General features: G+C 45.3%; 1 protein-coding gene and 1 long non-coding RNA gene across 15 annotated transcripts in view; both read right to left on the bottom strand.

The window, feature by feature from the left end:
• CDC14B (cell division cycle 14B) overlaps positions 1-14,881 on the bottom strand; it is a 79,504-nt gene that overhangs the window by 46,557 nt on the left and 18,066 nt on the right. For 9 of the 10 annotated variants that reach the window (XM_050945843.1, XM_050945839.1, XM_050945840.1 and 6 more), the window contains one exon: positions 5,944-6,036. The exons of the other annotated variant lie outside the window; for it this stretch is intronic. In XM_050945843.1, coding sequence (XP_050801800.1) covers positions 5,944-6,036 — 93 coding nt within the window. The remainder of the gene's footprint in view (positions 1-5,943; positions 6,037-14,881) is intronic. 10 annotated transcript variants of the gene reach the window in all.
• LOC127047618 (uncharacterized) lies at positions 7,429-8,714 on the bottom strand. Of its 5 annotated transcripts, XR_007773415.1 has the most exons (6): positions 8,616-8,714; positions 8,511-8,563; positions 8,406-8,458; positions 8,091-8,143; positions 7,881-8,038; positions 7,429-7,828 (listed from the first exon to the last, which is right to left on the bottom strand). It is a non-coding gene; the product is annotated as an uncharacterized LOC127047618 (long non-coding RNA). The 5 variants fall into 5 exon arrangements; XR_007773414.1 differs by lacking the exon at positions 7,881-8,038; XR_007773417.1 differs by lacking the exons at positions 7,881-8,038; positions 8,091-8,143.

Genomic DNA, 14,881 nt, shown 5'->3' with positions numbered 1-14,881 from the left:
AAAAATCCTTTTTAATTTCTGTATTTTAGAACAGACTTATTTAAAAGCAAATTGGTGTAACAATTTAACACATTTTGGTTGTATTCCTCTACATCCCATAGAGTAAAAACACAGCACTATACATTTCACTGTTGCATCTCTGATGACTTCCTCCCCTATCTAATTTCGTCTGCTTCCACCCAAACTCCTCACTTCCCCAATCTGCAGTGTGGCTAATACATTTCCAGAACTGGAACAGAAGCGGGTTACAGAAATGAGATCTCTTCAGGCATCTAATATGACTCAATTGACAAAAAAGTCAAAATGTCATGAAGGACTCACAATCTTGACAGCCTAGGAAGCAAGAAACTAAACCCAGATCTTTAACATAACAGTGAAAAGCATTACTGATAGGCCAATGACTGGAAATCTTAAAAATATATATATACACAAACTTAAATTTTGCATTCATTCCATTCACACTTCCCTGTACTGAACTTTAGAGAATTTTACCCTATAACTGAATATACTCTTGACTACTAGAATAATGTAAGTTCTTGCCTCTAAGTACTGAGGCCTTGTTGCTTAAACCCATTTAAGTTTAATTCAAACAATACATGCTTAAATACATATATTTCTCTGAGATAAAAGTAGCACAGAATATTTTACAAATTAAGTAACTCTCTCTGAATATACATGTATCATATATACTGGAGCAGTTTCTAAGCCATTTTCTCTTAAAGCATGATTCAGTTCCCAATACAGACAATGGAACGACTTGAGGGGGACTCCTCATACAAATGTCTGGGTAGTTTAATGGCAGGTCTGCCTTTGGGGGTACAGTTCTGCCAGGTGTGGATGATCTTCACATAGCCTTCTCAGTCCACAAAACTAGCGCTCCATGGAAGATCTTCTATGGGGTTAGTAAGGAGATATCCCCAGAGGCAGTATTCTCTTTATCTGTTACTCCTAGAGGAATTCCACGACACTGCACATGCACCAAATTCAGCCCCCGCCCGATTATTTTTCTCTGAAGAAAATACATTCTGCCTCAGAGGCACTGCAGTTATGCCTTTCACCCACCAGGGGCTTCAATGGCAACAGAACAGAAGGCAGCCAGCACACTGGCAATAACAGTCAGCAGCCAATAGGGAGGAGAGGCCGAGTTCCTCGCAGCACCCTGTCTGCGGGGCCAGGTGAGAAGCAGGGCAGCTCCAGGCACCAGCACGCCAAGCACGTGCTTGGGGTGGCAAGCCCCAGGGGGCAATCTGCCAGTTGCCGCGAGGGCGGCAGGCAGGTTGCCTTTGGCAGCATGCCTGCAGAGGGTCCACTGGTCCTGTGGCTTCTGCGGACCTCCCACAGGCGTGCCGCTGAATCCACGAGGCCAGGGACCTCCCGCAGGCAAGCCACCGAAGGCAGCCTGCCTGTCATGCTTGGGGTGGCAAAATACCTAGAGCCGCCCCTGGTGAGAAGGCATGGGATATGGAGGGGGACATGGGGATACTGGGAGGTCACAGACTGGGGCTTAGAAGGGCTAGTGGCAGGGACAAAGTGGGGTGGGTGCTGAATGGGAGTGGGGATGAAGGTGGCTGAATGGGGATGCAGGGATCCATGAGGATGGGGGAGATGTGCCTGACTGAATGGGAGACACTAGGGGTCAGCCAGAGTCTGCACGGGGGAGGCTCCCCAACTCTCAAACAATCCCTCTCACCCCCAAAATCCTGTTCCATACTTCTCCCACCCACACCTAATAACCCTCCAGGTTCACTCCCAGGTTCCTTCTCAGCAATTAGTTCCCTCTTGCTCAGCTCCTCTGTTATCTCTGATTACCCCAAGCCTTTCTACTGTTTCTGAGGGATGCAGGAAATATGTTTCTGTACTGTAGTTTAAATGAATTATTACTCAAAGTTATATATTAATACGCCTACTAAGTAATCTATTTGTCAAAAAACATTTCCTGAATCTTTTTTTGTTGTCCATATTGTTACAGACATACTTGTTAGCAGGTATTTTGAAATAAATTATCAAAATAATTGAACTGGTATGATTATATTGTACTATTCTGACAAAAAAAATATTTAGAATTTTAAAATACGGTGTGCATAATTTTTAACTTTTTGGTGCAGAATTCCATCAGGAGTAATCAGTGCCCTACCCACCAGCATCCAACTGAGAGGAGAAAATATGGCCCTATGTATTTATGAAGGTTTATACAAATAGTCTCCTCCAACTGTGTGCTCCGGTGTATGGTGTCCTGGCAAGAAAATTGAATGAATGATCAGAAGCAGGATCGTTAAAAGTTAATTTAAAAGAGGTAGTTTACAAGTTACTGAAATCATGGATTACTTTGCCACTGATTACTATTATTTCTGCATTTTGGGTGCTGCATTGGATGACCATGGCTATGCTGATGCCATGGTACTACACACAAGACCAAAAATAAAAGAAACATTCTATAATAAAAGCAGTCCACATTTACCTTTTGGCCTACTGAGTAATCAAATTACTTCTAAGGACTGGGTTTTTTTCTTGCTTAAAAACTGTGACCGATCAGTTGCTTTAGTATCTCAACACCAAACAATTAAGCTGAAGCAAGATATGTTGCATGTTTCCATTCAATTTCAGAATGCTGCAATGATAATGTAACATTTCTAAACTCTTGGAGGTGTTAGTTGGAAAAAAAAAACACTCACATTTATAATGTCAAAAGCTTCATTTATAAGCAAAGCAGAACAGGCAACAGGAAGACCCCGGGAAGCTGGAAACAGACCTATTCCTAACATAAACCAGCAGCAGGGAAACACTCAGAAATGCAGGAGCTTTATAGCTCTCCAGAGCTCTTAAATGGGAACGACCCAGGGGGTACGTCTACACTACGGGATTATTCCGATTTTACATAAACCGGTTTTATAAAACAGATTGTATAAAGTCGAATGCACGCGGCCACACTAAGCACATTAATTTGGCAGTGTGCGTCCATGGTCCGAGGCTAGCGTTGATTTCCGGAGCGTTGCACTGTGGGTAGTTATTCCGTAGCTATCCCATAGTTCCCGCAGTCTCCCCCGCCCCTTAGAATTCTGGGTTAAGAGCCCAGTGGCTGATGGGGCAAAAATCATTGTCGCGGGTGGTTCTGGGTAAATGTCGTCAGTCATTCCTTCCTCCGGGAAAGCAACGGCAGACAATCATTTCGCGCCCTTTTCCCTGGATTGCCCTGGCAGACGTCATAGCATGGCAACCATGGAGCCCGTTCAGCTTTTTTTTTTTTTTTTTTTTAAAACACAGTCACCTATGTGTACTGGATGCCGCGGACAGAGGCGATACTCCAGCACTACACAGCAGCATTCATTTGCTTTTGCATGATAGCAGAGACGGTTATCAGTCGTTCTGTACCATCTGCTGCCGGTGTAAATTGGCAATGAGATGACGGTTATCTGTTCTTCTGTGCTGTCTGCTGCTATCATGGGTGCCCCGGCTGAGATCCACCGGGGGCGCAAAGGCAAAACTGGGAATGACTACCCGAGTCAATCCCTCCTTTATGGTTTCTAAAAATAGAGTCAGTCCTGCCTAGAATATGGGGCAAGTGTACTAGAGAACCAGTGTATCAGACAGCACAGCTGCTCCGTGTCAGATCCTTCAGAAATGATGAGCTACATGCCATTCACAGGGGGTGCCTCTGCAACAACACCACCCGTTGCTTCCCTCCTCCCCCAACCTTCCTGGGCTACGGTGGCAGTGTCCCCCCCATTTGTGTCATGAAGTTATAAAGAATGCAGGAATAAGAAACAGTGACTTGTTAGTGAGATAAAATGAGGGGGAGGCAGCCTCCCGGTGCTATGACAGTCCAGGAAGGACATTAAGCGGTGCTGGGGAGAGGAGCCCAGCATGCTGCTGCTATGATAGTCCAGGCAGTACAGAATCTTTCCTTTACACAGGAAAGGGAGGGGGCTGATGGAGCTCAGCCCCCAGTTGCTATGATGAGGACGGTTACCAGCCGTTCTGTACCGTCTACTGGGAATGACCGAGAATCATTCCTATTTTCACTCAGGCACCCCCGGCTAGCCTCACCCTGAAGCAAGCCAGGAGCACTCATGGGGTGATAATAAGGACGGCTACCAGTACTACTGCACCGTCTGCCACCGGGCAGGGGAGAGGAGTGGATACTGCTCTTCACTGCTGCAGCATCGCATCTACCAGCAGCATTCAGTAGACATAGGGTGACATTGAAAGAGGTCAAGAAACGATTTCTTTCCCTTTTCTTTCACGTGGGGAGGGGGCAGTAAATTGATGAGCTATTCCCTGAACCACGCTGGACAATGTGTTTGAACCTACAGGCACTGGGAGCTCAGCCAAGAATGCAAATACTTTTCGGAGACTGCTGGGGACTGTGGGATAGCTGGAGTCCTCAGTACCCCCTCCCTCCCTCCATGAGCGTCCATTTGAGTCTCTGGCTTCCCGTTACACTTGTCACGCAGCACTGTGTAGCCTGTAGATTTTTTTTTTCCAAAAGCTTTGGCATTTCATCTTCTGTAACGGAGCTTTGATAGAACAGATTTGTTTCCCCATACAGTGATCAGATCAAGTATCTCCCGTACGGTCCATGCTGGAGCTCTTTTTGGATTTGGGACTGCATTGCCACCCATGCTGATCAGAGCTCCACGCTGGGCAAACAGAAAATGAAAATCAAAAGTTCGCAGGGCTTTTCCTGCTTACCTGGCCACTGCATCCGAGTTCAGATTGCTGTCCAGAGCGGTCACAGTGGTGCACTGTGGGATACCACCCGGAGGCCAATACTGTCAATTTGCGGCCACACTAACCCTAATCCAATATGGTAATACCGATTTTAGCGCTACTCCTTGCGCCGGGGAGGAGTACAGAAACCGATTTAAAGAGCCCTTTATATCGATATAAAGGGCCTCGTAGTGTGGATGGATACAGTGTTAAATTGGTTTAATGCTGCTAAAATCGGTTTAAACGCGTAGTGTAGACCAAGCCAGGGTTGTATGGACTCTAAACCCCCTCTCAAGTCACCAGTAAGATGAAGAGCACAGGTCCTTCACCTCATTCTTTACTTTTAGTCAATGCTCAAAGAGAAATGAAAAAGTCAAGTGCAGTCAAGCTACAACACAAGTCAAATACCACAATCTTAACAATCTACAGTCTGTTGCATCTTTATATTTCAAACATTCTGCATTTTAGATCTTCGCTACACGTTTTTGAGGTTCCTGCCTCAAACTTAGTCTTTCAGAGATTGAGTAATATGAACGCAACCAGTTATGAGGTTTTTCCCTTCGTGGCCAAGCACCTGACCCAGTGCATCTTCAGGCACTCTATCCAAAACCCCCTCTACACCTTTGGATATTATATCCGTTCTGAGCGAAGGACATAAGGCTTTTTCTTCCTTCCTCTAAGTTCCATTCCTGGCTTGGGTCAGGAAAGGGATAGGCTGGAGAAGATACATTTCCCAACATCTAAACTCAGAAATAAAACATTTGATGGTATTTGGCCTTTACAAAAAGGATGAAATATGATAAGGTATCAAGAATTAGCCAATTTTCTTTTAAAAAATTAAATATTGGGAATAAAAGACAGAAAGTGCATTTTCCAAAAGCACCTAAGCAACTTTAAAAGAATGTATAGGATTTGTGCACCTATATCAGGTGAGGGATTTTAGAAACACCCACCCAGAAGATTTTTGTGCAGCAGAGGAATAATAAACTCTTAGGGGCCTTTCCTGTCACATCAATCACTTTGCTGGGGGGGGAAAAAAAAGTTTGGGTAATCTCTATAGTAAAGAAAGTTGTCAAGAGCAACACCAGGAAGTCAAACTCTTAGCCCTCTCCAGCACCACTTTTTAAAATAAGGGGGAAAAAAGTATCATTCTTCGTATTTTAAGGACTGCATATGGGGAAATGATAAAAAACACAACTTAGCAATTCAATTTATAGTAAAAGGTTAAATACTTACTGCGTAAGAGCCTATGAGGAATGCAGCATTTGCTTGTTTTTTCTGATCAAAGCCAGTATAATGAATTATTTTCTTCCTTATCAATGTAAATGACTGCATCAAGAAATGAACAACAGTGTTATAATTTGGCACTTCAAACTTAAATTTGCATAGCCTGATAAAAGTAAGTTTGAAATCACTGCAGCAGAACAGCCAACTACACACAGAAATTGGCCTCACTGGAAATAAGGTTTCCAAAATTAATTCCAACGGTTAAAATGCCTTTCTGGTTAAGATATGATCAAGTGTGTTATTCCATTTTCAATCCTGAGAAGTGCTCAGCATCCAGGCAGGATCAGGGTTTTAGTGTACTGGTTGATGACAAAGCATCGAATCTGTTGAAAATCTAGTTACACTGGACCATGTTAAGCCATTCTAAATAAGAGTGGCAGAGTGAACTTTTTTACAAATTTCAAATGTAATTTTTAGGGCAGTCAAGCAATTAATCGCATTGTTAAACCAGAATAAAATATCATTTATTTAAATATTTTAGATGATGTTTTCTACATTTTCAAATCTATTGATTTCAATTACAACACTGACCACAAAATGTAGAGTGCTCAGTTTATATTTCTTTTTATTACAAATATTTGTGCTGTAAAAACAAAAAAGAAATAGTATTTTTCAATTCACCTCATACACGTACTGTAATGCAATCATGAAAGTTGAACATACAAATGTAAAATTATGTACAAAAAAATAACTGCATTCAAAAATAAAACAAAGTAAAACTTTAGAGCCTACAAGTCCACTCAGTTCTACTTCTCGTTCAGCCAGTCTCAGACAAATAAATTTGTTTACATTTGCAGGAGATAATGCTGCCCTCTTCTTGTTTACAGTGTCACCTGAAAGCGAGAACAGGCGTTCGTTCACATGCCACTGTTGTAGCCAGTGCCACAAGATATTTACATGCCAGATGTGCTAAAGATTCCTATGTCCCTTCATGCTTCAACCACCATTCCAGAGGACACGCGTCCATGCTAAACAGTATTTTGCTCGATAACGATCCAAAGCAGAGTAGATTGACACAAGTTCATGTTCATCATCTGAGGGCTTGTCTACATCAGAAAGTTGCAGCGCTGGTGAGGGAGTTACAGCGCTGCAACTTTGAAGGTGTACACATCTGCAGGGCATCACCAGCGCTGCAACTCCCTGTTTGCAGCGCTGGCCGTACTCCCGTTTTGTCTCGGGTGTAGAGGATCCAGCGCTGGTGATCCAGCGCTGGTAATGCAATGTAGACACTTACCAGCGCTTTTCTTGACCTCCGTGGAATAAGCAGGTATCCCAGCATACCTGAGGATACCTCTCTGGTAATCAAGAAAACTCCTCTGCCCTGTGCTCACCTGACCCCTCCTTTAAATCCCCCGGGAAATTTAAAAAATCACCTTCCTGTTTGCTCAGGAAGCTGAGGATCGTGCTCGTGGTAAGTAGATTGCAATGCTCTGTCCGTCCCCCACCCCCCCTTCCAAGCGTGAAACCTGCCCTGCGGTGTGCTCTGTCCGTCCCCCACCCCCCCTTCCAAGCGGGAACCGTGTCCTGCGGGGTGCTTCTTCCTCACCGATCCCCCCTTCCAAGCGGGAAACCTGCCCTGCGGTGTGCTCTGTCCGTCCCCCACCCCCCCTTCCAAGCGGGAACCGTGTCCTGCGGGGTGCTTCTTCCTCATCGATTCCCCCTTCCAAGCGTGAAACCTGCCCTGCGGTGTGCTCTGTCCGTCCCCCACCCCCCCTTCCAAGCGGGAACCGTGTCCTGCGGGGTGCTTCTTCCTCACCGATCCCCCCTTCCAAGCGTGAAACCTGCCCTGCGGTGTGCTCTGTCCGTCCCCCACCCCCCCTTCCAAGCGGGAAACCTGCCCTGCGGTGTGCTTCTTCCTCACCGATCCCCCCTTCCAAGCGGGAAACCTGCCCTGCGGTGTGCTCTGTCCGTCCCCCACCCCCCCTTCCAAGCGGGAACCGTGTCCTGCGGGGTGCTTCTTCCTCACCGATCCCCCCTTCCAAGCGTGAAACCTGCCCTGCGGTGTGCTCTGTCCGTCCCCCACCCCCCCTTCCAAGTGGGAAACCTGCCCTGCAGTGTGCTTCTTCCTCACCGATCCCCCCTTCCAAGCGGGAAACCTGCCCTGCGGTGTGCTCTGTCCGTCCCCCACCCCCCCTTCCAAGCGGGAAACCTGCCCTGCGGTGTGCTTCTTCCTCACCGATCCCCCCTTCCAAGCGGGAAACCTGCCCTGCGGTGTGCTCTGTCCGTCCCCCACCCCCCCTTCCAAGCGGGAACCGTGTCCTGCGGGGTGCTTCTTCCTCACCGATCCCCCCTTCCAAGCGTGAAACCTGCCCTGCGGTGTGCTCTGTCCGTCCCCCACCCCCCCTTCCAAGTGGGAAACCTGCCCTGCAGTGTGCTTCTTCCTCACCGATCCCCCCTTCCAAGCGGGAAACCTGCCCTGCGGTGTGCTCTGTCCGTCCCCCACCCCCCCTTCCAAGCGGGAAACCTGCCCTGCGGTGTGCTTCTTCCTCACCGATCCCCCCTTCCAAGCGTGAAACCTGCCCTGCGGTGTGCTCTGTCCGTCCCCCACCCCCCCTTCCAAGCGGGAAACCTGCCCTGCGGTGTGCTTCTTCCTCACCGATCCCCCCTTCCAAGCGGGAAACCTGCCCTGCGGTGTGCTCTGTCCGTCCCCCACCCCCCCTTCCAAGCGGGAACCGTGTCCTGCGGGGTGCTTCTTCCTCACCGATCCCCCCTTCCAAGCGGGAAACCTGCCCTGCGGTGTGCTCTGTCCGTCCCCCACCCCCCCTTCCAAGCGGGAACCGTGTCCTGCGGGGTGCTTCTTCCTCACCGATCCCCCCTTCCAAGCAGGAACCAAGGCATCCCACTAACATGGGAGAATTTTAAGCAAAAGTACTCACCCCATTGCTAGACATGTCTTAGCTTTCTTGAACTCTACAGTGTTATGTGAGGTATGTGAGAGGGATGCTACCTACAGTTTCCAATGTCCTTCAAAAGTTGATAATAAACAATGATGCCCCTGTGTATTACATGTCTCTATCTCTATTTTTTCTAGACAACTCGAGTAATGCGGCTGTGTCACCGGCCTCACGTAGATTGCAGAATTTGAGGCGCAATCCTAGGAAATCAAAAGAGGAGCTGATCAAGACCGTTCTGAACCACTACAACAGGGAAAGTAGGAAGACTGAGGAGTGGAGAAAAAGTGTACAGGAATGGAGGCTGACTGAAAGCAGGAGACAGGAATTGTCTGCCAAAAGAATAGCCAGGCAGATGATGAGACTCCTGTCTCGCCAAACCAAGTCTTTTGAGTCTCTTGTAGCCATGCAGGCAAATATATACCGTGATAACCCACAGGCTTCCAAAAGCAATGTTCCTTGTCCCCCTGTGTATCCTCAAAATAGCTTTATGCAGCACCCAGTTCCTTATTATCATCAGCTGCCCCCAACACCTATAACATCACCTAGTAACCAAGATATGTTTAATTCTTACCCAGTGCACTCCACCCCCATCATTCTGCAGCAAAGTAATGGTGAGTTGCATCAGACGGTTACAATTGAGTAAAATAGGAAATAGTAAAACCTCTGAATGTACTGTGAACCACCCATACCCCCTTACCTGTTTTTTACTGTATGACAAATAAAAGGTTTTGGTTTGTATTTCTTTCCATATGTTTTATTGGTGATAGAAATGGCTAATTATACACAGCAAGGTAAAGCAAAGCACAACACATGCACCAAACATTACTGCTGGCTCTCAGCATCAAATTGCTCCCTTATAGCATCCCTAATCCTTGAAGCCCTTTCCTGGGCCTCCCTATTAGCCCTGCTCTCTGGCTGAGCAAACTCATTCTCCAAACGTATAACCTCGGAGGTCCATTCCTCACTGAACCTTTCACCCTTCCCTTCACAAATATTATGGAGGGTGCAGCACGCGGATATAACTGCGGTAATGCTGCTTTCCATCAAATCTAGCTTCCCGAACAGACTGCGCCAGCGAGCTTTCAAACGGCCAAAAGCACGCTCCACAGTCATTCTACAGCGGCTCAACCTGTAGTTGAAACGTTCCTTGCTCCTGTCAAGCTTCCCAGTATATGGTTTCATGAGCCATGGCATTAATGGGTAAGCGGGGTCTCCCAGAATCACGATGGGCATTTCCACGTCCCCTACTGTTATATTGTGATCTGGGAAAAAGGTCCCGGCCCTAGGCCTCCTGAACAGGGCACTGTTCCTAAATATGCGTGCATCGTGCACCTTTCCAGGCCATCCAGAGTAAATGTCAGTGAAATGCCCACGGTGATCCACAAGCGCTTGCAGAACCACAGAGAAGTACCCCTTGCGATTAATATACTCCGATGCCAGGTGGGGTGGAGAGATAATAGGAATATGCGTCCCATCTACTGCCCCTCCACAGTTAGGGAAGCCCATTTCTGCAAAGCCATCTAAAATGTCCTGCACGTTACCAAGAGTCACGGTTCTTCTTGTCAGTGTTCGATTAATGGCCCTGCAAACTTGCATCAGCACCATTCCAACGGTGGACTTTCCCACTCCGAACTGGTTCGCCACAGATCGGAAACAGTCTGGAGTTGCCAGCTTCCAGATTGCAATAGCCACCCGCTTCTCCACAGAAAGGGCATCTCTAAATCTCGTGTTCATGCGCCGCAGGTTGGGGGCGAGATCATCACAAAGTCCCATGAAAGTGGCTTTCCTCATACGAAAGTTCTGCAGCCACTGCTCGTCATCCCATGATTGCAGGACGATGTGATCCCACCACTCAGTGCTGGTTTACCGAGCCCAAACGCGCCGGTCCACGGAGCAGAGCACGTCTGTTATTGCCACTAGCATTGTACTGTCTGCATATTGATGCGATTCAGTACCATCGTCCGACTCCTCAATGTCAGTCACACGCACATTTAGCAGCCTAAGGATTAGATCCACAGTAAGGCGAGATGTGCTGGAAATAGTCATTAGTAAGGTATTCAGTACCTGAGGATCCATTCTTGAAAGATAATGCAGAAAAACCGCTTTAGAGTCACAATGCTGCCACAGTGCTCCGCATGTGTACCAAAGCAACGCTGGCCGTTGGAACAGGAACAGGAAGCAGAAGGACAATCACACTTCCTTCCCCTTCCCACAAGCCCCAGCGCCGCTGTGGGACGAGGTGCCCTGTGGGATAGCCGCCCACAATGCATCACTCCCAACAGCGCTGCAGTGTGGCCACATCTAACAGCACTTACAGCGCTGCTAGCAGTAAGTGTGGACACTCTGCAGCGCTGGCCCTATACAGCTGTCCTAATACAGCTATAACAACCAGCGCTGCAAAGTTTTAGATGTAGACATGGCCTGAGTCAGATGCCACCAGCAGATGGTTGATTTTCTTTTGTGGTGGTTCGGGTTCTGTAGTTTCCACATCTGAATACTGCTCTTTTAAGACTTCTGAAAGCATGCTCCACACCTCATCCCTCTCAGATTTTGGAAGGTACTTCAGATTTTTAAACCTTGGGTCGAGTGCTGTAGCTATCTTTAGAAATCTCATATTAATACCTTCTCTGCGTTTTGTCAAATCTGTAGTGAAAGTGTTCTTAAAACAAACATGTGCTGGGTCATCATCCGAGACTGCTATAACATGAAATATATGGCAGAACGTGGGTAAAGCAGGAGACATACAATTCTCCCCCAAGGAGTTCAGTCACAAATTTAATTAATACATTTTTTTTTAAATGAGCATCATCAGCATGGAAGCATGTCCTCTGGAATGGTGGTCAAAGCATGAAGGGGCATATAAATGTTTAGCATATCTAGCACGTAAATACCTTGCAATTGCGGCTAGAAAAGTGCCATGAGACTACCCGTTCTCACTTTCATGTGATATTGTAAATAAGAAGCAGGCAACATTATCTCCCGTAAATGTAAACAAACTTGTTTGTCTTGGCGATTGGCTGAACAAGTAGCAGCACTGAGTGGACATGTACACTTTAAAGTTTTACATTGTTTTGTTTTTGAGTACAGTTATGTAACAAAAAAAATCTACATTTCAAAGTTGCACTTTCATGATAAAGAGACTGCATTATGGTACTTGTATGAGGCGAACTGACAAATACTATTTCTCTTGTTTATCATTCTTACAGTGCAAATATTTGTAATAAAAATAATAATATAAATGAGCTCTGTACACTGTGTTCCGTGTTGTAATTGAAATCAATATATTTGAAAATGTAGAAAACATCTAGAAATTTTTAATAAATTTCATTTAGTATTCTATTGTTTAACAGTGTGATTGAAACTGTGATTAATTTTTTAATCATGATTATTTTTTTGAGTTAATTGCATGAGTTAACTGCAATTAATCAACAGCCCTAATAATTTTTCCATTATGAAAAGTAGTAATATTATGACGAAGGAAAAAGCTCCTGTGTTCTTTTTGGTGGCATTTTCTTCAGTTATTTTAAATATTACAACACTGATATTAAATATGTGATATTGAAACATTAGAAAGTTGTAGTTATTTTAAAACAGACATACACAAGTAAATATTTTTCAAAAACTCCAAAAATTCAAACTTATATTTCCACAACCAACCTTAACTTCTGCCCTGCATACTTGCCCAATCTCCTCCTCTCATCTAATGTGGTATTTGTATCCAGTGCTGCTAGTTCATTCTCATTAGTCCCATCATTTTTCAGCATTAATACTGCCTTCTCACAAGTTCCTGGCAGCTCACAATTTCTACTTGAGCTGAATGAAGCTCATGCAAAAATTCTGGCTGCATCCAACAGAGACAGCTGTCGAGAGCCTGAGCTGCAGGCAACAGGCTGAAGTCCCCAGCTGCCACCGGCAGAGGCTGCTGCTCTAATTGCTGCCTTCTTCAGAATCTTTACTCCTCTCTGCTTTTGCTGCAGAGCAGTCCATGAGGACAGGCAAAGAAAAGGGGAGCTGGATCGGGACAACAGGTAGCTCCTACCCATCAACGGTTAGCAAAGCAAAGGCAAGCAATGGGCAAGGGGAGAAAGGGTCCAAGGAGTGTGTCTCCCCCCATCCCCTTCTCTCCAGCCTGCTGGGAGTAGGCTTTAGCCCAGTTGCACTCTCTCCTCCTCTCTTTCTCCCACTTTCAAAATCCTATATAGAGGGAAATTGTGTGTGGGCAATACATGGGGACAGAAGGAAGGAGAGGAAACTGGGCAGGGGCAATATCTTAGAGTTGCTAACTCACACTATTTTAATTGCAAGTCTCGGGATATATCAGGGGGTTCTCTTAAAGCTCCTTGAGTCTAAAAATTACATTAGATGCTTAGCTTTCATTTAAAAAAAAGTTTTCAAGGTTTTCTCCATCACCTAGAAACATGAACATTAAAGGCTCAAGCCAGGAAACAAGAACAAACCACCCCAAATTTACTCATTAAAAGCTCATGATTTGGGAGAGTGGGGGGCTAACTTATGATTTTTGAACACTTGGCATTAGCAATCCTGATATCCTAAAGGGAAGGGGGAGTCCAAAGAATGCACAGCATGATACAGGGCAGAACAGCAGGAGTTGCAGGGATCCTAGGACAATACTTTGGGATGGGATCAGCCCCACCTATCAGCCAAAAAGAAAAGGAGGTCTCCCAATTTGTATTTATTACACATCAGGAATTCCCACCTGATAGGGGCAATTCCATCCACTATTTCAAATATCTGAGAACAAAACATAAATCCAATGCAAGTTTTAAAAAAAAAAAAATCTTGTTTTTTTTAAACTAGTCACATGAATATTTTTGTCTGTCTCATGGTTTTAGAGCTTGTAGAGCTGGCAATACTGTGAATCTTATTAGGAAGTTACAAGTATGTGCTCTATTACAATCAGTAAGTATAACAGAAGTTGAATAATGTAGACTGGATTCTTCAATTCAATGGAATCTGAGTATTTTGGCAAAATTTAAGTCTATCAGACCTTCTGAGACAGGCCTTCTGCTGCTATTGTCCATGACTCACAAGCAGGCACTGCTCCTCTCTTTTCCCATCTACACAAACACGTTCCCCAGTATTTCTTAAACTGCCTGGCTGGAGAAGACATTCCTCCCTCCCCTTTAGCAGAACTCTCACTCCAAGGAAAGTTTACGGACACTGGGGGCATAGAAAAGGATAACTGTATTGGCTCACATACTGATGGCGAATGCTGGCAGTTTCTACTGGTAGCACTGCTGGTAAATGCTATGAAGTCTAGAATGGGTATCTGAAGGAAATTTTCGGAGATTAAGATTATACTGCACCCTCTACCCACCCCTGAAAGTGAATGGAGGAAAAAAATGTACACTGCTAGAAAAAAAACCTGAAACAGCAGCTCTGGGTAGCTGTTACTGGAGAATATGGGCAGGCAAGAGGCAACACCAGCAATGACAACAAGTGAGGTAGAAATTCTCGAATTTCCCCCATAAAGTTAGAAAAACTAGCCATAACACAATAACTCCCATTACAAGTTCATATTTTGAAGCAATGCACTGCAAAAGAGGGTTCTATAGAGTATCAGATCTTTAGCAATGGTTTTAAACCTCTACTAGGACACATATGAGGTTTCAAAATATCTATACGAAATTACTCCAACATTTTTCACTTACCAATCATAGTCCTGTACACTAGAGATAAAATGTTCATAAGCACTCCAGTCCCATTTTCAAAAGGGAGATAGGCTCAGGATTTGTCTTAGCCAAGGGTCCTGGGCAAGATTGGGTAAAATTTCCGAAACAGTCTACATTTTTAGTGCAAGCTATTTCTGTGATATAGCTTGATCAGAAACCTCAGAATAATTTTCAAAATATGAATTACCATCCATATTTTTAAAGTCCTAAATCAGAAACCACTTGTGTTTGAATCACCTCAAATTTTGCTAAACCACCATCCAACTCCATGATACACCTTGTTTGGGGGAGACAAAACTG

Source organism: Gopherus flavomarginatus, chromosome 3 (assembly GCF_025201925.1).
Source record: "Gopherus flavomarginatus isolate rGopFla2 chromosome 3, rGopFla2.mat.asm, whole genome shotgun sequence".
NCBI classification, from domain to species: domain Eukaryota; kingdom Metazoa; phylum Chordata; order Testudines; family Testudinidae; genus Gopherus; species Gopherus flavomarginatus.
This window is presented reverse-complemented; position numbering and strand designations above follow the sequence as displayed.